We start from the raw sequence: 27,450 nt of genomic DNA on the forward strand, positions 1-27,450 counted from the left end.
GACTCGGTCCATTTTCCTTTTTCCTCTCAAGCCCGAGCAAACCGACTGGAAACTGGCTAGATAGCTAGCAGCTCCGTGTAGCCGAGGAAATTAAACCATTCCGAAACGAGTTGTCCAGCCGCAAAGTGTAGGCGAACACGTGCTTTTGAATTACCGTCACCGACCGCCGATATTCAGGAAAACGTAACCATCGTCGAACGAACAGAACGATTAGTTAAACTTCCACTAGTAACGCCGCTAATGATATTAATCTGCGTCGACGCGCAACCTTCGGTCTGTACTTTACGTTACGGTGACCGCCCTGGTACTTACATAATCACAACATGCATACTAAATATACTAAAATTTACTTTTCAAACATTTTTTAGCGCAAATTTTTCATCCAAAATGTAAATGGAAGTTAATGCAAATTTATAATTTAGCATGCTCCGCTCGGTACAGCAACGAGCCGTCTAAAACGAGTATGTAATCTCGTCAGTTGTAAAATAAAAAAAGAAAATAATATTTATATAAACTTTTTTTGACGCTGGTTTACTAACGGTGTCAAACTTTGCCATGTAACGTAGCGTGCAGTGAAATCGCGACCCAAGCAAGTCTAAATGTTGCAATTTTCCTTCAAAATTGCTCCAAACTTGTTCGAGGACCGGTCGAAAAATGAGGAACGTTCCGTCCATATTGCGTATTGATTTATTGTGTCTTAACAATAATTCTCTCGTCTTACAATTATCTTTGGCCGTTTATACATATCCGTAAAAACATTATAATATATAATTACTCTGTGCCTTAAAATGTTCCAATTACACGTACAACGGTTACCAGCGACGAATCGTTGAGCAAGTGTTATTGCTGTTATATCACGGGACAGTAGAGTGAGGGGTGAAGGGGGTGTAACTTTAAAAACGAACAAAAGCAAAATGTTCCGTCGTTTCGGGGTTCCTCTTTCTTTTTTTCCACTTGGAGCAACCGTATATAATGGATAATCCGATTACGTCGAATCATTGGGGAAACAAGTGTAAAATGTCCACGGTAAGGTTTGGATTATCAACGTAATCTATATTGCACTTTAATTTGCTCGTATTATTTTCGACCAGAGATGCACATTTACCGATCATCTAACGGGATTCGAAATAATTTGATCGCACAATTGTTAATACGTCGTCGATCCGTGATGAAACTATAATCGGGACAGATTCAATTGACCGCTTAAGGCCACTACTCGATGGTTATAGCCATCATATCGTTCAACTATACCCAACATGTTCGAATATCCCCAACAATCAATCTCTCATACCTTCGTGCAAATGTCGTGTCTAGCGTAATTTACAGTGAAGTAAGTGCCATTCAACAGTCGATTGACTTTGATCCGACTATAGCTATTACACGGAGCTCAAGAGATCTCCCCTGAATGTTATCACGAACCAAGGTAAATCTCGTTGAAGTTATTAATTTCTTTACACCTGACTTGGTAATATGTAATATTAGGAAAAATTCAAAGTTAAATCTAGGCCAACGACTGATAAGTATGTCTAGGCCTATATAATTGCGTGCTTGAGACCACATTCCACCCAGAACAGATTTATTGAGCTCCCATCGGTACAACACTGACAAAACGTTCAAAGATCCTTCCAAATGGTCACAGTTTATACTCGATTCGGTACCCACGGTGTAACAACGTACGAAATATTATTTGAGCAATTATTTTCGAACAATTTATTTAAATAATGTCCAGGTCTGGTATATCTTGGCCAATTATGAAATAATCTATCCGAAAAAACGTTGATCGTTGCATCTGAATTCCATTCCCCGGGATAACTCTGAAAGCCGGGGCAACCTGTAGTTCACTTCGAAACATAGGCAGAAAAAACTGATACAGGAAAAAGCGAAATCCCCAATGGGGAGTATTTTTCTACGCCTGCAGCAACATGCGCCTGCAACTTGTTGTTGAAACGGAACCATGCATTTTTTTAACGCATATCGATTCTTCTCGTAAATCTGAATACATATACACCTTTAAAGCTACGATAAATAGAAACGATTATTTAAGAACAACTCGATCTGCACGTAAAAATTTTATTCGCCGAACACCCTGTATAATAGATTTTAGTAATAACGATAAAGTTGAAGCGTGAAATATTCTTGTAAAATATATTATAAAATTGGACAGAATACTGCAGATATGTTATAGGTATATTGCTTTTATTTTTTTACCTTAATATTATGCGTTTATGTAACAAATAATTCCCTGTAACAAGTTATCCACCTTTTAGCCTAAAGAATTACAGCTTGCTCCAGTTTCAACACGTATTTATCCCATATTATCAACGTTCCGATCATTACATCGTGGTATAATCACTGTAGATACCGTTCGCCAACTTGATTACGACAAAACTACTAATTATGGACAGGTCCAGTTTGATTCCAAGGGAAAATAGTATAAAATAGGTTCGACAGCGAAGCTCTATAAAGAATCATAAATTCCACAGCGAAAATAACCTAGCGGTAGGAAAATCCGTGCACGCCTCTGGCTTGGATCTCACGCACTTATCCGGGTAGCCCTCGTGTTTCATCGATCGCGTTAAGTAATTACAAGCCACTCGCGTTTCTTTCTTCCGACGGTATTCCCCTCCCCCCTGACTGGAAAACCAGCCAGTCCTCTCGCAGGATCGTTCCGACGCACGTTTCGAAAAACGCCGCGACGCTCGGTGAAGCGATCGAATCGATCTTAAACTTAGACGCCGCCCTCTTAAATCACAGACAGCTAACGAGGTACGCTCGCTCAAGTTCCCCGGCCTCGTTTTCTTGCTCGTGCACCGTGTACGTGCCGCGAACCTCACAGGCGGATATTTATTCCGCGATCCCGCATGCCAGTCTCTGATGACTTTGGGAATTCGTGAGTGGAAGCAGCAAGCGAGGCTGCCTTGGCTCGCTCGAATCGACGAACCGGAAGTCTCGAGAAGCGCGCCACCCATCGACGCTGATCGCGGCTACTTGATTGCCCCCGACCCTTGCGCCTCTTCGCGCGAACTTTACCCTTTTCTTTCTTTTTACAAGACCTCCCTTCTGGCACTCCCAACGTCGATGACCATGATTTTTCACTTACGCGATTTACACTTTAAACAGTTGCCATCCCGGGACGAGACAACGTCGATTCGAACGCTGAACGTCGAGCGCCGCAGAAAATTTGACTGTCCGAGGCCTACGTCACACTTTCGTACCGACTCCTTCTCCTCCAAGATAGTAAAAAAGGGCACAGTGAACTTTGTAACTGTCTATCTAGATATGATATGTCGCCGATTGAACGGGGACGGAAATTACAAGTGTAGCCGGAGAAGGATACCGGCGAGGAACGAACAAAATTTTTTGGACTGCGACTTGGATAGTTTCCGCATGGCGTAGGTCAAATATATCCATCCAACGCGCGCAATACCGAGTAAACAATGTTACTTTTCCTATCTACGAGTAGCAGCTGCTGTGAAAAATGCTATCTGGGGATGAAAGCACGTGGTCAGCAACTTCAATGTCCTCTATGCATGGTGCAAACCGAATATCGTTGTTCACCGTGTGAAATAACGAAGAATGCATGTACTAGAATTTCGAGCTACGCGGATCGGTTGCAATTTTTTCGTTTTTTAAATCAATTTATAAACTATATATATATTGTAAATAATTTAAGTAAACGAGTGCTTTTCTACCGTGTTTGCGGGATGAATTGCCCAACCGTGCAACATACGATAAACTCAGAATAGGAAAAATGATACTAAGAAACCGCAAAAAATTCCACCTTACGTTTCTTCAAGAATTACCTACCTGACCATTTCGTGCAGTGCAACTTGCAAATTTTAAATAATAAAACAGCCCAAATTTCGTTCAAGTTTCAGCCAACCCACTGGAATTTCATCTACACCGAATGGTAGAAGAATAAAAATACGTTTCCCAGTTATGTGCTATCCACTCCCGACAGAAATCAATCATCACAGTCAAACAGCGATCAAACAAACTCTTAATCGGTCTCGATCAATCTATTAGTTTCCGACGACGAAAGGCTGCGTTTCGTTACTTGTTTCGTAGAAAATATTCGTGTCAAACAATTCGCTGCTGCACAGCTGCGCGTCGTCCGATCGACCAATGGACGTCTGTCCCGTATACAGAGCTCATTCCGTGGAAGTTTCGTGAAAAAAGAAATTCCGATGTTCGGTGTCGGAACGTACTCGACTGTGTATAACTCAGATATCACGGCACCGTGTCGGGTAAAACATTAAAATCTATACGACTTGTTCGTAAATGAATGCGACGATCGCGTCGCGACGAATATAAAGGACGGCGAATAGGATCTCGCGTTCGGTCAACGGAATCTCCGACGAAGCTTTCGTCACTTTACGTTCTTTATCATTTTCAGGGGATCGCGCTTGTAGCGAGCGAAAACTTCCTTCTTGAACGTCTCGAAATGCTTTCTGTTGGCACTGTTCTGTCGTTCGCGCCACGCCGGCCTGGTCTTTCTGGTTTGGAGACCCCAGTGTCCGGTGAACACCGGCGAGAGGACCTTAAATTGGTAACCGGCAACGAACATCTCGTACACCTGCGCAGAAAAGGATCACTGGTTTAGGTTAATTCTACGCTGACAAGGTGTGTCCGTAAAACCTATTTACCGTCTCAAAACTACCCCCTCCCTCAACAATGTTCATTCCCAATAAACCTATCGCGTAACGATGAAACCACCTTTGCGAGAAAGGAAATTTCTCGTGAAAGAACAGTTTCTGTTGTACGTTGGTATCCAAGATACGCTCGTGGGCGATTGGGAATGCAAATAATGTAAGAAACGGACGACGAAGGAAACGGTTCGCTGTAGCAAACTCGTGAGTGGAACGGTCCGATAACACGAAAGAATCCCTACGTTCGATCCGATGCAAGGTAACAGCCGAAGCGAGACGAGACTGCGAACGGCCACGGTTGATTCTTTACGACTTGACCTCGTGATTCGATGGTTCGCAGCTCGAATTCGAAATCTGCAAAGCAAAGATTCCCTCGGTTCGTCTCGCAGCCACGCAAACGCACCGTAAACGCACGCCGCTATTTACCTTGCAAATGCGCGAGCCCTGGTTATGCGGGTACCGATAGGACGATTCCATATCGATCGTTACAGTGAAACAGGACATAAAATAGGGAAACTGTGTGTGTGTGTACTCGCTTCGGAAAGACGAATAAAAAGGTTAGGAAACCGACGGACGGAACGAGTTTCAGTTTTCAACGCGGATAACGTAAACGATCTACGAGTCGTTCGATGACAGAATTGATCCAACTCGAAGGTATCCAATTTTTAGTCGACGACGATACAAGTACTCGCGTTTCTTAAGCGGAAGCGTGAACGCAAGATAACGGATCCTTGAAAAATAGCTATTTATTTGTCCTCGGTGCGCGGTGCACGGTTGGTTGCTTTTCCAGGTTTCCTTGGTGAAATTGAAAAAGCGTCTGCCGCGCGCCGGGAACGCGAAAAACGCCGCGGAAAAGTTGGCGAAATTATATATCGCTGCCACGGTTTCCCTCTTTGTGCGTTTCGCAAGTTTTTTCCGCGCAAACGTTGCAAACCGCGGCTGAAGTTTCTGGTGGCGTCGCTTAGATATCCCGCAGATAGTGACATTTCCATGGGAAACACGGTGTTTCCGACGTTGTAGCGGCTAGATGGCAAGGAGGAAGAGACTGGTACGGCTGGCAATCTCGCTCCGCGGTCCGCCAACTGAGACAGGTCAGACATACCTAACAGACGGGATACGGTTTTGCTGTTCCTACACTCTGGATGCGTCTTCGCGAATAATCGTACGTAACAATGGCGAATCATGCATGACAGCTGTACGGAATGCTGGCAGACACGCTGTGATTGCCAGCCGGGAATGCCAGAACGATTGCGCTTCGATGATTGGAACCATCGTTGCGCCATACTGGTACTATTCCATAAACTAAGTGCACGCATTTGCATCGAAAAGATACGGCGGATACTCTTTCTTCTCGAGAATTTCTCGAAAGATGTTGTAATTGACTATTTCTCATTTCTGAAAAACTTATATTTCTCGATATTTCTCGAAATTTTTCATCTAAGAAAAATTATTACTTTTGTTTATTTCATATTTTTCGGCCCACATTGTTTAAATTGTCCATATTTTTCGTTGAAAATGATCAAAGAAGCTCGATGATAGAATTTCAATTAGTGAAAATCAATGCACCGCGTAAGAGCCGATCCATAAGAGAAATAGGTTTAGGAAAGAGGAGATAATGAGATTCATTAAGCCGCAGACGACACGAGGTTGGTCGTAATTAATGCAGAGGAACGGTGCATCTGGTTCGGTGGAAACGCGCCCATGACGCCTATGACAACATCAAAAGGAACTGATAGACGGCATGTAATCTACAGTTCTCTATCTCGGAGACGTACCAGTGAATAATTATACGTACGAAACAGCAGGATGACAGGCTATGACAGATTCTGTTACGTTCGGTCTGTCTCTCAGACGAGTATTGCGTTAATTATGCCTAAGTCCCGACGTAGCAGTAATCACCAAATTAACTAGGCGCGCTTCTACCGTGTCGCGAACCAGGCGCTTCGACTTATTTTCGACCGAAAAGATTACACTAGGCGTGGTGTCTGGTACGAAAATAACTAACTAAACGGACGATGGCCAGTATACATACGTACACATGTCAGTTACGCCCGAACATACATACTCCTTGATACAGGCACTTGTCTCGTTGATTAGCAAAACTGAATTGTTCGCGTAATGCGTATTACCCGCGATTATTCGTCTTAATTAGTCAGTGGACGAGAATTAATTCCCTTTACAGCGTTTCCCGCGGGTCACATTCTTGCGGCAGCGGTGTAAAGCATTTCTAGCTCTTGCAACAGGAGCCACTCACGGCCCACCAGTTTGTCCCGAGTTTCGGGGGAACACAGATTACATTAAACAACATAACGAGTTGACGTATCTGGCTAATTAGCGAGTCTGGACACTTTGGCTCCGTCGAAGAATCCTGCCTCCGCGACAGGACCATCGGAAATAATTACGCGCCGGCTCAAATAATTTCGCGATAACGCGCGAAACTTTCGTGTAAATCATTATCGAGGCGCGAACTTTCCAACACACGCGATTCCGGTATTATAACAGCATCCGTAACTGCACCTCGCCTGTTGCGTACACACGTATTCCGGTTTATTCGTACGCCGAGAGAGTCGCGAATAGATTGCTACGATAGTTAAGCTTTGATAGATGAACAAAGAAAATACGTTTAAACTTGTTTAAAATTGCTCCTTCTAATTTAAAAAAAAAGCATAAGATCCAAAGAGGCCAAATCTCGAGAATAAGGCAGGCAGTTAATCTATAAAACCGCTTTTTTTGGTAAAAAAAAAATAGAAAAAAGTGTTACACGGGGAACCCCTTGCGAGCAGAGACGTTGTCACGAGTTGTCAGACTTCAACTTGTCTTTTCTCTGCCCTGTGGTCCCGTTCTATGAATTCTTTTCAAACGCCGCTCCATAACGTGTTCCGCGACAATGTTTCATCTCCATATACACTTTTCACCGTTTCCAAAGTTTCTGTGGCTATTTTCTCCAGTTTGAAACGGAACTTTATTCTCTGTTCTATCTTGAAACTATGACAATGCATATAATTTAGGCTAATAACCAGCTCGATAAAGCTGGCTTGTTCGGGGCGCTTAGAGAGACACATAGAATATTGTATACTGTACTCTTAAGTCATTAGAAAGCGAGTTTTAGGAGCAGTTCGAGAACTTTGTCGCGGGACCTTCTACTTAAAAATAGGAAACAACCTCGTACAAAATTTATGCAAAGTTATCAGTTATCAAAGAAGAATTAAAAAAGAATATGTTCAAGTTTCTGATCGGGGATCACCCTCGACGTGTTGGTATTATTCCTAAATCCACAACTCGTAACTTTAAAAAAAAATAGCAAAGTAAGTCACGTCCGTTTGATAAACCCAAGTCGTTTTGCCAAACTTGAACCGACTTCCGGTTTCGAATTCGGTGTCAAGGAATCTCACGTGCAACTCCTGAACACGTTGCACGGGAGAATTTTTCTACCGCGGAACAAACAAGCAATTTATATTCCCGCGATGATGTAACGCGGCGAACAAAGCTCAGAACATCCGAAATTGCAGCCAGCAACCGCTGTAAAGTTTTCCAAAGCAAACGGAATCATCCAGGGAATTTAACGCAACCACGGTCCCTATTCCGCTCCCGGAGTCCGCACAAACGATATCCGTGCGATGTATTAATGTAAATTTACGCAATTTCTGTAGACGTAGCCGGGGAGAATCGTTCTTTCGCGCGGCGTGCATACCCCATTCGGTTTTGCTTGTTCCTCCCGGTTTCTACGCTACGAATTCAGGAATTCAAAACGTTGCGACGTGTGTACTCGCCGTGGTCAGTCTGTGTTCCCGCTAATCATTAACCTTTGTACACGTTTACACATACACCGGCGCAAACAGAACACGAACTATTCTATTTATTTATAGGTACTAACGCGTGAACGTGTGTAAGCGCGCGAAAGGTTATCAAGCGAAACGCTGTGAAATTATTTCTGGTCTAAAGGGAAAGCTGGATAACAGAAGGAAGGAATTTCGCGTTGCTAAGCTCCGCCCTCAAGAATTAGAAACTCGCTACCTTTCGTTGCCTCGAATTTTCTTGGAAATTCATTTCGCAACAAACAAAGCCGTTGATTCCCCCGGCAAGGAAAGGAAAGCATTCCGCGAAACAAGCTGCAACGGGTATTTAATTTCCCGCTAATTTCTTTCGTAATTTAGATAATATTGCTACTTAGTTTGTTGTTAACTGTCGAGAAATATTCTTATTCGAAGAATTCGATTACGCTGAAAATGCATACTACGGATAACAGGTGATTCTCGGTATTAATCTTGCAAAAATATTAAACTTTCACAGAGTTTAATTACGTTTTTATTCGACTAAAGTCTTTGTTACGAAGCGTAAAAGTACATACCTGAACATAGAAAACAAGAAATATTCGAACTTGGTCTACTTTTATTAGTCCTTACAAGGAACCAAATGACCGTTTATAAGATAACTGGAAAAGCAATCGATATTACGCTAAGGAAACGTAAGAAACAGCCGGATCGAGGTGTTCTTCTCGGAGGGAAAAAATCGAGTTTAGATTGGATGGTTGGCCGATCTTTGACGAGATGTCAGAATTTTACGGCGGTCATGCCCATCGAGGACAAAGTGCAAGGGAAATTGTAGGACTGGACATCGCAGAGAGGGTCGGTTTATGTCGCGTGTACCTTAGGGAAATGTGTTGGAGTTAATTTCACGGTTCGGCATCGACGGGAGGCTACCATCGCTACCGCTGGCCATTACGATCATTATACGCCACGCTGCCTACTAGTACATTTTATTCGATCGTCAATGTTCCTAGAGAGTTTCGGTGATTAAATTTAACGAGGGGACAAAGACATTATCCACGCGTAAAGACGTCGTGTGCGAACAATCACTTTTCACCGGAGTTATTTTAAACGCGAAAGCCTCTACTTCTATAACCTTTATTCCAACAAGCAGAGTACAAAATTAAAGATTGTTCGTCTTGTACGAAATGTCACGAATTGGAAATTTTTTTTCACGATTCGTTTTACAATGAATTTGTAAAAAAAGTCTCCTCCTTCCTACGAGCCCTCATGTTTTTGTAAACCTTATCCATAATTGACAATTTATAGAACGTAATAATAATAATAATTTCACAGTTTACTTTGAACTTGTTCCCTGTGTACATGGAATTTGTCGTTTATTTTTCCCAACCGCAATTCCAGAAATAACGTTTCGCGGAAAAAGAACCGACCGAACGATTCCGCAATTTCGATCCGGAACGAACCAAGGGAAATACGATTTCATTCTACTAATCTTCTACTTGATTCTCAATCACGCGCACGAAACTGCTCTTCCACTTTTTGAAAATCACGCGGCCCTTTCAATACGAAAATTCGCTGACGAAGATAGGAAGAATATCCACGCATTAGGGCCATACGTGACGAGGCATTCACGGGACCCGGGTGAAGTTCGGTAAACAGGCGTCGCATAATTTTTCCAGACGGCGAATAAAACGAGCCCGGCGAACGAAAACCGCCGGGCAAATCTGATAATTGAGCTTTATGCGATCGCACGTCTGTATAAATCCTCGCGAATAAGGCGTACCGTAACGCGTCTCCACTTATCTTACAATTTCCGGCATCTGGCGCGGTGGGAGCAAAGACGTGCAAAGATTGTCGAACGATTACGGTTGGCGAATCGCGAAACCACTCCTTTTCGAAATTGCCCGTCGATCGATATCACGGTGAGATTTTAATGCCTGGATTTACGTGGGTAAACTCTTTTAACGTAACATAAGACCAGCAGAGCCGCCTAAATTACTACCCGTTAAACGATAGCGGTAGCGAACGTTTCGCCGAGAGGGTAGTTAAATTTATTAAAAGAATGATAATACTGACCATTCACGAGCTAGTCAACCGAAAACATGCAACGTTAAATCGATAGACTCCGAAATTGTTGCGGTTGGTAAAGTGAAATGGAGGAAATGACATTTATATCGGCTAATTACAACATATCGATACCAGCGAGCGCAATTAATGAGCAATTTTATCCGGGCAACGAGCGACGGAAACGGAGCGAAAGAAAGAAATATCGGGAATAATGAGGAACCCTTCGTCTCGAACCGAGCGACGAAGCAACGGGTGAAACGAGCACGGTAAACTTTTAATAGCGCCCGTTAATCTTTTCGACGAAATTTAATTCGCATTCGTCGCTGGACGGGGGGCACGTTCCGTAGAAATAGCTTCGTGCTTCGTTCGCTTTCAATGAACTCTGCTAATCGAATCGCGCCATTGAGACCGACCGGGCCAGCCCGCTGCGCCGTTTCTGATTCACGACTTCGTGCCGCGATAATCGCTCAATCGACGAAGACGAGCCACCCAGGTGAATCGACGCTATCTTCTTTCCGTTTGATTCGAGCCACCTGGGCGCATCCGGTTGGCCATCCAGGATGCGCTCGCGTGTACCCGGCACTCGCGGCGATCCCGTTCCCCCCACTGGAATCAATTTCACGACCGATCGAAAGTCAATCTACGAAATGAACGTCGAAAGGTCAATATTGACAACGAGTAGTTTCAAAAATTCATTGTGAAATCGGTTTGCTTGTTGCGAGCGTAATATTTCCAAGAGCCACTCTTCGGCTGTTTCCTCGACGCGTTCTTCCGTTCTTATTGTTCGTCTATATCCCGATACGAGCGTTTCATTTCTCCAATCGTCACGTTTTCCTCTTTCTTTTCGCGGATAGCATTATCGCTGCGATTCAAAGATCTTGAATCAAAGGACTGTTAAGGATTGTCAAGGACCACGGTATTACGATATCGAGAACCGGCTAAATGAAAATGATAGGTCTGGGTTAGAGGATCCCGGCCGCCTCGTCAGGAATGTACACTTCCAGGCGGAGGAACTACAATCAATCCGATGCGCCCGCTCCGCGATTAGATATCAATCCAATTTGTTCGTGACGCTGATTGCAGAGATCGATAAATACGACAATAATGAATCTCTCGAGGGCGCGTTTATCTATGGAATCGAATCACGATAGCGAATCAATCACCTCGTTCGCGGAACGATAGAATATAACGCGTCGGGGAAGAGAGGAGCCGTGGATATCGAAAACAATTGCCTCTTTGAATCGCTGGCCAATTAAAAAATATGATTGGCCAAATCGTTAAAGAGTCATCGACAGAGAACTGGGTCGAAATCATTCGGACGATGGTGCATCGAAGCTGTTCGATAAATTAATTGTGAGTATAGCGACGAGCTCGATTCAAATTGTATTTGCAGTTTCTTTTTTTTTTAAATTAAAAATTGAAACTAAAGCGAATAAAACTAAAATACTGAGCTGAATGGAAGGTAAAACGGGGTAAACGGAGGAGCAGGAAGGTCGTGGCGCGTCGCTGGAAGGAAAGAAGGGCGCGACAGGATCGTATTGGATCGAGAAGACGAGGGACAGACCGTCGAGGCAGAGGGTGGCCTCGAGTACAACGAGATACAAGTAGAGGGTACGGAAAGCGAACGATATCCATTCTCATTCCTCCGTGGGGAGTGGATGTTGTGAGAACGAACCGCAGAGAAGACGCGAATACCAATGCACCGGTACGTAAGCACGAGACGGACGGGGGAGCATGTTACGCTCGCAACCGTACACCGGCTTACATTCGCGCCTCTGTACACGGAGACTGCACGCCTGTTTTGCACCGCTGTTACCGCGTGCTACGCGGCCCGCGTTGATTTACGCCCGTTTTATTGCCGTCGCTGCGGCATACTTCGTTTTACGAATACGGGCAAAGGTACGTAGCGCGCGGATTTTCGCCGCACGATGGAATTTCGTTATTTCCACTAGGAAGCCACGAACGGGGTCGTTCCGCGAGCGTCACCGTCATTGGAAAGCTCTGGATGCATTATCCGTGCAACGCGCGTCTCCCTGCACGGCCGTCACTCTGCTTTATCCGCTCGTCGCGGTTAAGCGCGCGTACCACCGACACCAAACTGTGCCACCGTCCCATCGTCTATCGCTCTCTAACGCTACATTATTTCAACAACGGGAATAACACATCGATACTAATTTATCTCTCTACTTCTTGGTACTATTCTTTTTCTCGATATACCAAGAGAAAGAAACGTTACCGCCAGGATTGCGTTTGGCTGCGGTCGCAACGTCTGACACCGTCGATCGACAGTTACATTTCTGTTAAAAATTTAACCCATATTCTAATTCAGCGCGTTTTCACGCGACAGAAAAGCCCTTGGGTTAGTCTGACGTTTAGCCCACGCGTCGTAACGTTAATCGTAAATTGTTAACGGGCTTGGAAAGTACAGTTTGAAACACGAATTACACTTTACGCGTGTACGGGAACGAGGCATCGAGCGTCCTCGATATGCAAACGTTCGATTAGACGACGCGAGACGTATCAAGTTTAAATTGAATAATGCTTGTTTTGTAAAACGAGCCTCCATCGTACGATAACGGCGGCAATGATAATATGTAATTCAATTAATGTACCTGGCTGACACGGGATTTGCCCGTTCGAGTTTCCTACTCCCAAACTACCGCCTCCTCCTCCCGCGCTCCCATTCGATACCTCCCGGTACACATCCGATTCCCACCGACACGCGCGCATACAATCCCCGGCGATGTTTTCTATGTACCGTGCAAACATACATTGTTTCATTTCGCCGCGTTCTAATATCGCGTTCGTTCGCCAACTCTCGTTTGTTCGTACGTTCCTAGCAGCGCGAAGGAAAAAAATGGGGACGAGCAATTAAAATAACCTGTTCCGCGCCACTTTCTGCCCACCGAAATGAACACGATGACAGTGACTGCTGCGAATGAAAGGATTAAGAAATTCTTCAACAATCGGTGGAAACGAAATCAGGCGTTTAACGATCAAGAATTCACCAAGAACCTCGAGTAGTAGGGTGTTCGTATCATGAGAAATTTTTTACCAGATCCTACTTTAAGGGACGGTTATCCCTGTACAGACTATATTTTTCATAAAATTGTTCTATTTACCCTCCTTGTGCACCAGAGTTTCTAAAACTACATCGATCCTTGTGCTGCAAAGAGTTAACCGCTTGAAAGATGAATTCATGTGTATCTACCTGGGTGTTCCTGGTGTACCCGTAGCCCATGAACCTCTCGTCGTGAGGAGGAACGATATCTCTCGCGACGTAAAAAGGTTCGTAAAGGAATTCGAAATTCGTCACGTCGTGACTAACGTAGACCTTACCATTCTTCACGTTTCCAAAATATCTATGGTTTGGAGTAGCGTCCAGTGTCCACCTAGAAACCAAACGCAAAAATACTAAAATTATTATTCGATTCCATAATGAACTTTTATGAAAAACTATAAAGTGTCGAAAAGTAACGCTCCAATTTTTAATAATAAATAAAGCACATCCAATTCTGGATTGGGCCAAATTAGACTCGTTAAAGTACGGGAAGGGGTAAATGTAAATTATACATCTTTGTATACAGAGTGACTCAGGTTTTAACGACTAAACGTTGTCAGTATATTGTTCTCTTCCCTGTAACTGTTCTTCCTGATTGAGTCTTTGTCAGATATTGGCAAAGTTTAGCCATTAAAATCAGGGTACTATGCGTGTACGTTTAGAAAATAACAAAGTAGAACCCCCTTATTAAACTATATGTATAATAATAGCAAAGGACCCTTACCTGGTAAAATTCGTGGCGAACTGATTATGAATGAAGACCTTTTGATGAAAAGGCCTAGCTAGCCCCTTCCTTGCCAATCTGACCAGCTCCGTTTTGTTCTGAGGAAATCTGACGCGCGAGTCTAGCTCGTACGTCGGTATCACGTAGGCGCACTTATCACAGTTATCGGTCCTGAGGAATTCGTCGAGAGCGCCGGTCAGGTTAAAGCTGGGCACAATGTCGACGTCCGTCAAGAACACGTAATCGGACTGGCAGTTCTTCCTGGCTAGATTCCTCATATGGTTCTGGGGATAAACGTTGCGTATCCGCCAGTTGGTCTGCTCGTTGGATATCCCGTTCATCAGTTCGTTCAACGTTGCTTCCGGTTTGGCACAATCCACCGCCTGAGGCAGCTCGAAGTCGCGCGGCTGCTTCTTCGGCGGTCTGACCCTTGGCACGGCCAACGAGAACGCGATCCTCTCTCTGATCGGTTCGTAGCATCTCCTAAGATAGACCAGGTACTTCTGAACAACTTCGAACTCTTCGTCGCCGGCCACGTACAGGGCCACCGACATAGGTCCTGTCCAATGATGAGCGGCTTGGACCACCGAGTGTAACTTTTCCACCGAGCTTTGCGTGGCCAAGCATACGCGATACGCCTGCGACAGCTCGGTGAAACTGCTGCCGACCAAAACGTGGTCGAAGGTACGGAACAATCTACGGGCGTCCCATCTGCCCAGTTTTATGTTCAGCTTCAGGTTACTCGCGTCAACTGCCACTGGTTGATAATCTTGTGTAACGCACTCCGACTGCTGCTGCTGCTGCTGCTGCTGCTGCTGCTGCTGCTCTTTGATCAACGTACCGAGGTTCCACTCGGTTATGACGTTTATAGCTTCCAAATCTCTGGGTACGTCGTCCGGAATACAGGTTTCCGACTGCAGCAACAAGAAGGTCAGCAGCATATTCGAAAGCGCCAGGATAACCACGCTGGTCAAACTGAGGTTCCATGGTCGGCATCCCAACTACAAACCAAAATCAGGCAATTCGTATCTTTAGTAAGCTCTTTCAAATCATTTAAACGCAGTTTCCGTGAAAAATACGTGAAATTAACTCGTCCACAACTCGTTGTAATATACCATGTACGAATTTAATCTGTATATGTTAAAACTCAGACTTTCTTTTATTATTATCTACTATAACTTGGGAATCGTAAACCATGTTTTTGCAAATCTTAATAATCAATTTGATTAATCAATGGCTTGGTATATCAGAATGAAATATAAGAACCAACGCTTGAAAGACTAAAGAAGAAAAGAGAACGTTTCGAGACATTAAACGACCAACGAAACACGGCTACCATTATAACTTTCGAACTTTGCATCAGAGTTCTGCTAGTAAAAATCATACACCACCGCTATTTCGGTGTAAAACATCGCGTAAACAAGTTTTACGATAAGAAACCAAGTCCTCGGCAACGGCGTATTAGGTCTGTCTAAAACAGAGCTGGTTGCCTGTTTTATCGCCCTAATTACCACGTCGTCAGTTTCTTGCTGCCAACGGCAATGCAAAAATGAAACACCAAACTCTGGTGAACTGTTAGGAGACGTTAAAGTCTAACGTGATGCATCACGATGTTTGTTGCACCACCTTTACAATTATCAAACTTTTCTTTGCTCCCCACTAAAAACCAACTTGAACGTAAATACACCCGAGAATAAACACATCTACCAAATTTATCTCCAAGTGTGTAAAACATTCATTGTTTTTTTTGAATATTATTAGTAAAATAATATTGTTTGAAAAATCGTTCGATCGTTTAAATTCTCTCCATGATATAAGTAATACTTCTTCTACGACACATCGTTTCACGATACTGGATACCGCGACGAAACTTGAAACTCGAATGGAGATGTATCTGAAAAGTCTTGACCGACTTACGGGGAAAAAGCATCGAACGCATTAAGGTCGCGCATAGAGTACGGTTGATCATAATTCCGGTAACACGACCCCCCGACGACATCCGTCTCACAAGAAACCATCGCGAACGGTCCGGTTTCGATTTTGATGAAACTTTGTACACTTATAAAGCAGCCAAAAATAATCGACACGTATTTTTTTTTAGCTGCGGTAACTCGAGTTTAAGGGGTGAAACCACCCCTTGAAGTTTTGCCTCGAAACGGCTATCTCGAAAACGGAAAGACATACAAAAAAATTGTTAATGGGCGAGGTTGATGGTTTCTTATGTACAATAACATGGTGTTAAAAAATTTAAAAAAATACAATTTGTTTATAACAAAAAAAAATTTATTAACTTAATTTTTCATTTTATTGAAATTTTCATAATGACAAAAAATGACGAGCATTTTATTCCAAATCCATTGGTATGCGATTTTTTAAAATTGCCTCCTACAGTTTTGCAGATTTTGATGATTTACATCTTGCGCGCACATCCATTATGATAGTAGCCGTTCTAACTTTGATTTTAATGAAGCACTGTAGGCTTGCACTACTTCTAGAGGACAAAATCGGGAAAAATACAAGAATACCAATTTGTTGATGGAGGCTTCGTTAAGAAATTATTAACGTTTAAAGTTCCGCCCGTACTGAATTTTTTTCTCCGAAATGCCCAAGATTTCGGGGGAATGTGTAATGACCAAAAATGATTGTAATCGACCCCTGCAACCGAAAATAATTTTTTCAGAATGGTTTGAAATTTTTTAATTTTGTTGATAAATTTCACACATTCTCGAATTTTTTTCTCAAAAGTGCGTAGGATTTCGGGGGTATATATATTGACCAAAAATGATTGAAATTGACTCCCGCAACTGAAAATAATTTTTTTAGAACGATTTGAAATTTTTTTTTTCGCTGAAAAATTTAGGCACCTACCCCCTGTCGATTTTTCTTAAAAATTCGTTTTTCTTTTTTAATAATTTTGTTTGACGCCCTACAAAAAAGTTGGCCAATACTTTTTTGTAGGTACCTATGAGCTCTACTTCAGAAAAAAGTTTCATTGAAATATATTCACTATTGTAGGAATTATGGCTGTTTGAATATTGGACCATTTTTATGGGGTTTTACTCATTTTGCGGGATCAAGGATCAACTTTTTGCATATTTTTGCGATTTCTACGTATTCTTGATTAAAATACGCGTCGTTTGCATTTTTGAAAATTAAAATCCTTCAATCCGTTCAGAAGTTATGACATTTTAAAGATCCGCATGAAATTTTCGGACAACATTTCTGGCCATAAATTACATTTTCGATTAGGAATTTTTTTCTCGAAAGTGCGTAGGATTTCGTGGGTATATGTATTGACCAAAAATGATTGTAATTTGCCCCCGCAACCGAAAATAATTTTATCCTGGAGGATTTGAAATTTTTTAATTTAATTTTTTAATAACTTTTTAACGAAGCCTAATAGAATCGATAACGCGAATTTTATGTAAGACTTCGGAGCATGCGATGTATCGTGTAACTTTGTCTATCAATTAATTTTGAACTAAAGCTTCAGATAGATCTATAAAAATTAAATATTCTGAATTGTTTAATATCGAGATAAATATCATGTATGTATGTATATCCCAAGGGATTCATTGTGAATAAATGAAACGAATACGGACCACGTTTTGCAAGTTAAGTGACGCTGGTGATAAAAATATCACATTTCGGTAGATGATATACAACCAAGTCCGAGATGACTTTTATACAATTGTGTTTCAGAGAATGGAAACAATAAAACAGAAGGCGTATAAACCCACAGGGGGCCCGACAAGTTTAATGAAGTTCTACTATGTAAATAGTGTTTTTTCGTTGCACGGTAAAACTTCATTAGACCTACTGTCCCGGTGGATTCTACATTTATCAGTATGAAAAAAGAGGAGGTAATTTAAACAATAATTTCGTGAAAATTTTACGTGAACTTTTCAGCGATATTAAACGAACAAATTAAACTGAGATATTTTTATAAAACGAAATTACATTCTGAATTATTACTTTTATAGAAGCGAAATTAACAGGGAAAACCTGGTTATTTTGAACAAATGGTCAAAAGAGCATGCAATTTTCTTTGCAAGCTCGAAAGTATAGAAATTCCATTAAACGAAGAAACAACGCTTTAATCAAAACGTAATTGCTCGTGGCTGTGTAAGATAATGGAAAATAGTATCAAGAATCGACTAATATTCCGAAACTATTAAATCCTTCGCGCAAAACGTACACGGTCTCGGATGTTTTCGATTCGCTCTCTTGTAACTTTCTTTCGAAATGTTATCCTTTCTACCGACATCGTATTTTCATTTCATTTCATCGGTTTTTACTTCGTGCTCACTATTCAAGAAACTAAAGTCATCCGCAATACTTTCCACGTGGAAACTCGTATTTATTTTAATTAGAGTTCACATCGTCAAGATACGTAGCAACTCTGGGCGTGTTGTCGCGTAAAAACCAACACCACCGATTCGCGAGGACATTTTTCAATCCTGAGGATACACGCGTCCGATGAGCATCTAGAAAAAGAGTTCGCAGCTGCATAAAAGGGCTGAAAAAATAGGAATCGTCGCGACGAATCACGGCACTCGTAATAATAGCGCAATTACGGTGCTAAACGGAAGAAACTGATTGTAGGTATTGTGAAGCAGCCACGAAAGTGCAGAGCAGAACTCCCCCGGTGGAATCCGGTGCGCTTGGAAACAGCGGCTAGAACGATAATGGATCGTACTGACTTCCCAAGGCTCGTGAAAGTCGGGCTCGCGTATAAACCACGCATGGTATTTAATGATGAAAATATAATAGTTTACGCTTTTGACAAGATAATCGCCACTGGAACCATAACATTACCTTTATCGAAAACTCCCGTAGACACGCGTTACGCGTTACCCCACTTTGTTTGGGAACGTGTAAAGTGAATAAAATCTGAAGAAACGCAGTGCATATCGCGGGTGTTAAATATTTAATTGTAGCATGAAAAATGTCGTGTCGGAGACTCTTTGATTTAATAAGTAGAAAAAACATTTATTAATATATGTGTATGTATTTAAATTGTTAGTAGTGGGTAAACAGAAACGTAGACGCCGAATGTGCGCAGACTCTCCACAGGTGTGGAGCGTACTTGAGGATTATAAGTCACAGTCCCAGTACGTGTGCGGTTCTAAGGTAAAAAAAAAAAAAGAAAAAAAATAAAGTACTCGGTACGTCCGTCGCAGCCGGGATTTTTACAAGCCGAAACTAACCTCCCGTAGAACTGTTCACTGTACTGTAAAACGCGAGAAAATTCCTACCGCCCCTCGTGGTACCTGAAACCTCGAGAGGCGTTTCCGTCGCGTTTACGCAGACGTATTAACTTATTCTGACGCGACGTGGAAAAAAGGGGGTAGAAGACTGGAAGAAGAAAGGGAGACAGACGTCTCCATATTTAGCTTACCGTATTTATTTGCATACTGTTTGCGGTATATTCATTTGCATACTATTACCCTCGAGGGACCACGAGGGTGCGGTGCACCTATGCGGACGCGTGTCGAGTGGACCGTCGCAGTTTAAAAAAAAAAGAAAAGTACACCGTCATCGAGTAATTCATATTCCCAAGCACGCGAAAATAATATACGTAGAAATTTTATCGGACGGTCTTGTTAATGGATCGAACGTAAAATACCATCGAGTTTCTTTCAAACGAGAGAAACTTGTGTTGAAATCAGTAACATATCCGGTATACTGTTCTTCCTACACGAGATACGAGGAGTCACGTAGTCTCTAAGCAACATTTTCGTTGAAACAAATCCGGTAACGTCGAATATCAAGGACCTTTAACAAGGTAAACAAGCGGAACGAAGACGTGTGTTCGGCTGAAAGGATAATCTTATCCACCCTTGATCTTCTCCATCTCGAAAACATGGCATCGTAACGAGGCTAGGGGAGGAAGAAACAGGTGAAAGAGCATGATTGATTATGCAAACACATTGCTATTACCGATTCAGTGTGTCCCGTGCGCTGCGTGTACCACGGCTGGGAAATGTATGCTCGTTACACAGCTAACCCATTATCAAATTGTGTACTTGGGCTTTCGTTAGGTCACACACGAACCACAGCGGCAGGCTTTGCCGGGGCCGAATCTACGATGCAGGACCAAGGCTTGAAAGCACGATTCGCCATACCTGTTCCTCCCGTATGTTTTCAAGCAGAACTCTATCCTTCCTGTAATCGCGATTACAGCGTGTAACAAACGATGCACGGAATACGTTTAACAGCCCCAAAGCGCGGTCTCGCGCATCGTCTCCGCGCTGTTAAACAATCTTTCTCCTTTCGAATACGAGTCATAGGTAAATAGATCCATAAAACTTGCTCTGAAAATAAATTTCTTTTCGATTCGCCACTACGCAACGAAAACCGATCCTCTTAAAGAACAATGGTAGAAATTGTATTTTCTTCTTCGAACTGTTCGATAAAATAAATACGCCTGACTCTACTTTCACTCTACTTCGCGCAAATTATAATCATTTTATTCCACGCAATTGAAAACACCTCTCGGACTAATTAACCGACCGTGGTGCGAAAAAACCGAGGCAAAGGAACGCCGACCGCGAACAGTCGAAGCTACAATTTGCTCGAAAATCGTGACGGCCGTCGAAACAGGAAATTCAACGCGTTTCACGATGATGGACTCGGATGTTGGAAAAGTAGGAACGTTCGCCATTGGCGGCGATATTCGCAGCCCGGTTCGACCACCCCTCGAATGCCGTTCTCAAAGGTGCTGAATAGTTGATGTACACATCGAGTTTTTACTCCTGTTTCTCGATTTACCTGTTAAGACAGACGCGGGGGAAGATAGAGAGACGGGGGTATAACAGAAGGATGGGTTAAAGACCCGTCGTAGGCTGAAAAGGGAGGAAACGGCTACGAAGATCGGAGCCAGGGATAAAGGGTAAATTCCGCCTTTCAATTTTCCTACAGTCCCATTTTACTTCTAGTTCAGTGGCTGGATGCCGGCGCTGCCGGTGCAACGTCGGCGGCAACGTAACTTAGCCCCAGAATAAACTGAATACCATTCATTACGGCAACTCTCCCTTCGACCGCCACCATCATCCCCTATCCTTCTTAGTCCTCCAACCTTTCCTGTTTCGCCACCCTCCTATCTTTATCCTTCTGGTTCTCGTGCACAAACGAAGCGTCGAAGGCGGCGGCGGCGGCGGCGGCGGCAGTAGCAGCAGCAGCGTCGGCGGCGGCGGCTCTGAAAAGCTGAGAATTGGAAATTCTTTGAAACTCCCTCTTCCCTTTCTCGGTCTTTTTCTTTCACCGTGGTTGAAACGACGTAGTCGCTTCTATGGCCTCGGTCTCTCCTTCTCTACTCGAATACACCCGTTGAAAGGGGTATTGGAAGGAGATGCGGTTTGTGATAATAAACGAATTGCGCCCGCCCAACCGACCCCTTCTTCCACGGGGAGATAAGCGAACGTGCGTATTATCGAACTCGCGGAAAAACACCTCGGGCTGCTAGGAGATTTCGCGAGACGCGACGTCGGACGTCCGATCTAACCTAAAATTTATAATATATCGAAAAATATTGAAAAATATTTATGTCCACGGTTAGAAGCTCCCCCCATCGGTACGCTAATTGCAAACGCTCGGTTCCGGATGTACAAAGAAGAAAAAATAATTAGCCAGCCTCGATGAAATCTGAAAAAGGAATTTCTTTGCATAGCTGGGGGTCAGGCATAACTGTCGTAGTCCGGAAAGTACGGAAGCCACTTTTGTCGAGTGGTGAACCGCTGCAATTAAACGACTGGCCCTCTTCCTCCCCACTTACGCCCCACCCCCTTGTTCCGCCACGTTTTTACCCCAGTTCTTCTTCGTCCCTCTTCTTCCTCTTATTCTTTCGCTTCCTGTTCTCTTTCTTATGTCTTTACGCGATAATTAGCAGCTCTTCAATTTTACCCCCCGGTGCACGTATTTGGTTTGCATAACTACCGAGATAATTAAACAAGCCGCGATTCTCAGATGTGCCACGAACAGACACGCTGGGAACAGGAAGAACCGAGGGAAAAGAAGAAGGTTACCACCCCCCTCCGACCGTCGCGGAAACACGCGCCCGCGCTGAACCCCTGCCCCCCGTATCCTCTTTCTCTTTCTCTTTTCGGGAAGTGTAAATCGTGTCAAGAGACGTCGCGCGTGCTTCCTCGTCGAGTAATTAGCGGGCTTTGTCGTACACGGAAACTAAGTAGCGGACAGCGTCCCGCGGAAGAATGCAGAAGAAACAGTTGCACGGCAACGTTTTACTTCGGATGCATAAAGAACTGCACATTTCACAGTGGAATCTACGAAGCGTTGCAAAAACGCGACATGCAGGACAATTTAAATTATCCTCCTTTTTTCTTTTTTTATTTATTCCTTTAACTACGTTGGTTATGACTTTGACACGCTACGCCCCCGTTCTCCTTCGATCGAAAGGAAATAATTCTAATAATAGCTATTAGGAAAATGCACTCCGACTAATTAAAAATATATGCATAACGTATTTGCGAACACATCTCTTAATTCTACGGCCAATTAGCTGACAAAAGTGCATTTCCAGATGACAACAAATTCTGTTTCCATACTGTCGGTCCAATGAAAGGCAAACGTAATTAACCGTTCTCCGATGTACGAGAAATTAAACGAAGTGCTTCCAATTTAAGAACAGTCAAAGCGGCTCTTTCTTTCTCAAATCCTTCAACGAGGAATACCTTGCATGCGTTGTTCCATAATTTGGACAGCCATGTTGGGTATTCCATTGGGAAATTTAGACCAAACAACCACCCCCATAAAATTCAACGTATTGTTAACCTGTGACTAGAAAAAAGAAGAAAAAAAAAACACGCGCACAATGAACCCGAATGGCACCGCGTGCCGTAGAAAATTCATCGTCGGTTGCGTTCGATTAAAAACATTGTATCAGATTGAACGCGCGGCGAAATAAACAAATTCGCGCGACGGAAGCGTGAAATCGTCGGGAAAATGATTCGACGAGCGCGTGGAACATCAGACGACGTTCGGGGGGGCTCGGGGGTGTAATTCGACGTTCTCGATTTGTATATCCGTCGCGTCGACCCCATTGAAAACGTTCGGGAACGATAAAACAATATACCCAGGCCAACAGTCGAAAACACCTGGAAAATGTATTGAAAACACTTGAAAATGATTGAAATCAAACAAGTTACCGGACGAACAAGAGAAATCTATCTATCGCGGCTACCACCCCCTCGCCGCCATCGACGCGCGTATCGGATCGAACGAATCATTTCGGGTACACGCACCTGCCGAGAAATACTATCTACGAGGCGGATAAATTGCACGTATCGAAGGCGATAGGGACTCGTCAAACGTTCCGTATTCCTCGTCGCAAACTAACCGGTAGTTTGTCGCCGGTCAATGTTCGATCATCAGCTGTGCAACATCGATGGTCGAATTTCAACGATTATTTTTTTTACGAAAAAAAAATAAACCTCAACCCTTAGAGACGAACTCGATGGAAAAAACTTGCCAATCGAATCGATGAAACATTTTTACATGCCGTTCGGAATCTACAGTTACTCTTTCGTTGTTTCTTTTTCAACAATATATGATAGTAGGCGTATAGATTTGTCTAAATGTAACAGAAAATATGGACACGTTTCGCAGAAGCTGTGCACTACATATTGAGATACGGTGTTCTCTTTTCCATGATCACGCGTGACACATCCAATATATTGGATACTCGTGATTTATAAGCGGGCGTATCAGACTGCATCGATATTCTCAACAAAGTGTTGTGCAAGCCATTGATAAGAACGAAACTACGCGTATAGACAGCGGGATGTTGCATGCACTCGTACGTTTATTTACAAATCCAATAAACGCATAATTAATCACCGAGCACCGACAGAAAAATTGCGATAAAAATCATTGAAAAAGCACTGTAATTATAGTAAAAGTTATAATTTTATCTATACAGATTTTCTTTCAACGAATTTGGTATTGTTAATACAGGTGGTACAAAATGTATGCAAGTAGCTCAATTAGAAAGGAAAAATGCAAATGCTCGTAAAATCACTAGGTACCATTTAGCGTTTAGGGAACCCTATTTATGCACCGCGAGCTGTTATTACGTTGCCGACAATTATTTTGATAGCGAGCCATTAGGTAAGCTGCCATAACCATAATCTGATACGAAACTCCTACAAGCAGTGGAAGTCACGCATGGAGCTACAAGCTGCCACTCTTCCTTCTCGTGAGGCTGTAGCAAGTATATTCGTGTGCATGTGTACAGTACGTAATGTACGAAGCAATTAGATTAATTAGAAACGTTTATGACACGGAATAAATTAACGTTCCGATAGTATCTAAAAAAGGAATGCATAAAAGGCACACACGCGTTAACGATGATTCTCGACGATTTAAGCTTTCTAATATTTATTTACCAGGCAAGTTATATATTGCATTAAAAAGTCCTGAATACCTTTCGGATAAAAATATTCAATTCCGGCAAGAAATTCCGGCGTCCGCCTCGATCGCGCGCACAGACGTCGTATTTCACGCGAAACAACGCCAAGCTTTTATTCGATTTAAGGGGGGTTGTATCTCTGAAAAGGATGATTTACAAACTCGCGTTTACTAACAGGACTTCTAGATTCGTTTTCCTTTATAAAACCGCTTCTTTTTTTTTTACGAGCATTATCCGTCCCGAATGTTTTGTCAGGAAATATTTTTTACGCGTTGAAATATACGGTCTCGTGGAAAGCCAACATCCAAAACGAGCCTTCGGAGTTTTAAATACAGTTCTGTGTACGGTTTCGTAAAATCGGTCTAAAGCACACACGTTCTGCGCCCGTATCAGCTTGCACATTTAAACGCGACCTCGCGTTACACAAACAACCATGGGATCGGAATAAAATTCAAACGTAAATTTTCAGCGTTACGCTCTAACGACTATTCGCGGTATTCACGGGTTCGATTCGATACGAAAATGCACGGAGGAGCATGATCAACGATGTGCCCGTGCATTGTGTCAACGATCGTTGAGCAAACGGAGGGGCGCAAGAACTCTGCGCTAGCAACAAGACAATTTCCATCCCCCGTTCTCGAACAACGCGAGCAATTTTCAATCTACCCGTTATTGTGGCGAGTTCGGGATGACATTTGCGCTTCGTTACTGATCGTAATTATGCAGCTGTACCGACGACGGTCGACCATTCCGTTTCGCTCGCCGACCACAATAATTGGTAGCTAGCACCAGGTCCACACACTTCGATACTCCTCATCCATCCATTCATTAAGATCGCTTTCATATATGGCAATCCCGCAATGATTGTTTCCTCGCCCGGAGCGGCTCAATTAACGGCGTCAGGCTGCGCTGACACGTATGTACACGCACACGCGGACGTATCAAAAGAGACGAATATGGAGACGGGAAGGGAAAGGGTGAAGATAAAGAAGGAAGAGGGATAGGCAGGTTGGGTGAAAGGGAGAGAGAGAGAGAGAGAGAGAAAGACAAGATAATTCTCATTGTTGAGCAGTGGACGCCCTCGAGGCGTCCGCCACTTCAAAGCCATTCGGCTCTCCCGTAGCTCTCATCGAACCAGAGTCCGGCAGTTAATGAACTGCCCTTCGGCGTTGCAATGTACGTAGGTACTGGTCGTCTAGGAACCCCGACCAAGTGCTGGGGAGACCCATTATCCATTTACATAAAGGGCCACAACGACCCGGCTAAGGGTTTACATTGCTCGCTTAACCTACGAGAATTTCCGAGACTCTCGCTGGATTAATAGTCCCTTGATTCGAAGACAACGCTATTTTTATTCAAGGTTAACCTCTTCTCCTCTACGCATCGTCGATAAAATCCGCTGACAGAGATTCTAATAAGTCATCCTGATAACACAATGCACGCTGTCTTCTACCTGAGGATGACATGCTCTACTTTATCATTCACTTCTGACAGAAATAAATCTCGACGATACACTCGTAATTATACTTGCAACAGTTACTCATTCGAGTTTTTTATGTAAACAAAACGTGTTTATATCATAGAAGAGGAAAATTTCCGAACTTGTGTTTATCCCTCAATTGTTTCAGATTGTTACATAAAGCTAGCTTACAATTTTCTATATGTATTTCTCGTTTTTTAAGACTAGTAAGTTAGCCGGAGTTTTTCTCGATTGGAACCACCGTGCATCGTAGAAACAAGGTCACGCACAGGGGGTGCGAGAATGAAAACCACGTGAGCGTGGTGACACCATCATCCCCCGTGCGACCCTCGAGTGGCGACATCTCGCACGCGATGCTCGTTTATTTGCGCGACCGATGCAGGACAATATTCATCGAGAAAGTTCACGTTCACGTTCACGTGAAATCGTTGGAAACGGTTGAAAATGTTCCATGCACGGGATAATGGTGAACAAAGTAGAAATGATTCGCAAAGTAAAAAACGGCGATCGTCGCTCACCTGAACCATTGATGTGTATTGACACGCGAGACAGACCTCCCCTCTTGGTGGCAGTCTGATGGCGAAGTCAGTCTGTGCCAACCTTTGTCGTTGGCCTCGCGGCCCGTACATTCAGCATCAGGTAGCGCACAACACCCCTTTGCACGCACGCACGTGATAACTGTTCGCGTCGTTGACACGACCACGCCCACGCGCCACGGTACCTTTGCTCACAACGGGAACGTTGCCTCGTGAGAAGAAAAAATTACGCGCGTTTGTTTACGCCTATGTCGAATTGATGACAGTCCGGAGAAGTACGGGCAGCCGTCGCCAGAGGTGCTGCGAGCGTTTACCGGCGCGCAGACGCGGCCACCGTTGAAAATCGATGATTCCCCGACACTCTTCTACGGTCAATCTTAATCCACCGGCGATAAATTTACTCGAGATACGTCGCTAATTTCTGCATAGCGGATTCAGTGTAGCCGGCAACGTTTGTCAGCACTTTGTTCAGCACAGGTGCGCAGGTGCGCAGGGCTGTTCCCCGCGCGATCCTAAATAATCAACGAGACTACCATATTCAGATCGATTGGTCGAACAAAATTATTTAAACTTTTTTTTTACAGTTTACATTCTTTTCAACCCGATAATAAATGACTTGTAGTTGATTTTCCACCCGAATGTCCTACCTTGGTCAATTATATTCCTCGGTAAATGATTCCATTTCTCTATACGTACATATATTGATCCGCATTATAAACTGTTGATGAAACATTCAT

The 27,450-nt window shown here is 43.3% G+C and overlaps 1 protein-coding gene across 1 annotated transcript; it reads right to left on the reverse strand.

Moving 5' to 3' along the window:
- Positions 1 to 683: 683 nt before the first annotated feature.
- LOC122399525 (beta-1,4-glucuronyltransferase 1) lies at positions 684 to 26,831 on the reverse strand. The gene is made up of 4 exons (XM_043400264.1): positions 26,696 to 26,831; positions 14,269 to 15,269; positions 13,695 to 13,875; positions 684 to 4,576 (listed from the first exon to the last, which is right to left on the reverse strand). Exons 1-4 carry the CDS (start codon positions 26,804 to 26,806, stop codon positions 4,370 to 4,372), a joined length of 1,500 nt encoding a protein of 499 aa, XP_043256199.1. The 5' UTR covers positions 26,807 to 26,831; the 3' UTR covers positions 684 to 4,369.
- Positions 26,832 to 27,450: the final 619 nt, after the last annotated feature.

The sequence above is a fragment of the Colletes gigas genome, unplaced genomic scaffold, assembly GCF_013123115.1.
Source record: "Colletes gigas isolate AHSC1104 unplaced genomic scaffold, ASM1312311v1 Colletes_gigas_Sc00013, whole genome shotgun sequence".
NCBI lineage: Eukaryota > Metazoa > Arthropoda > Insecta > Hymenoptera > Colletidae > Colletes > Colletes gigas.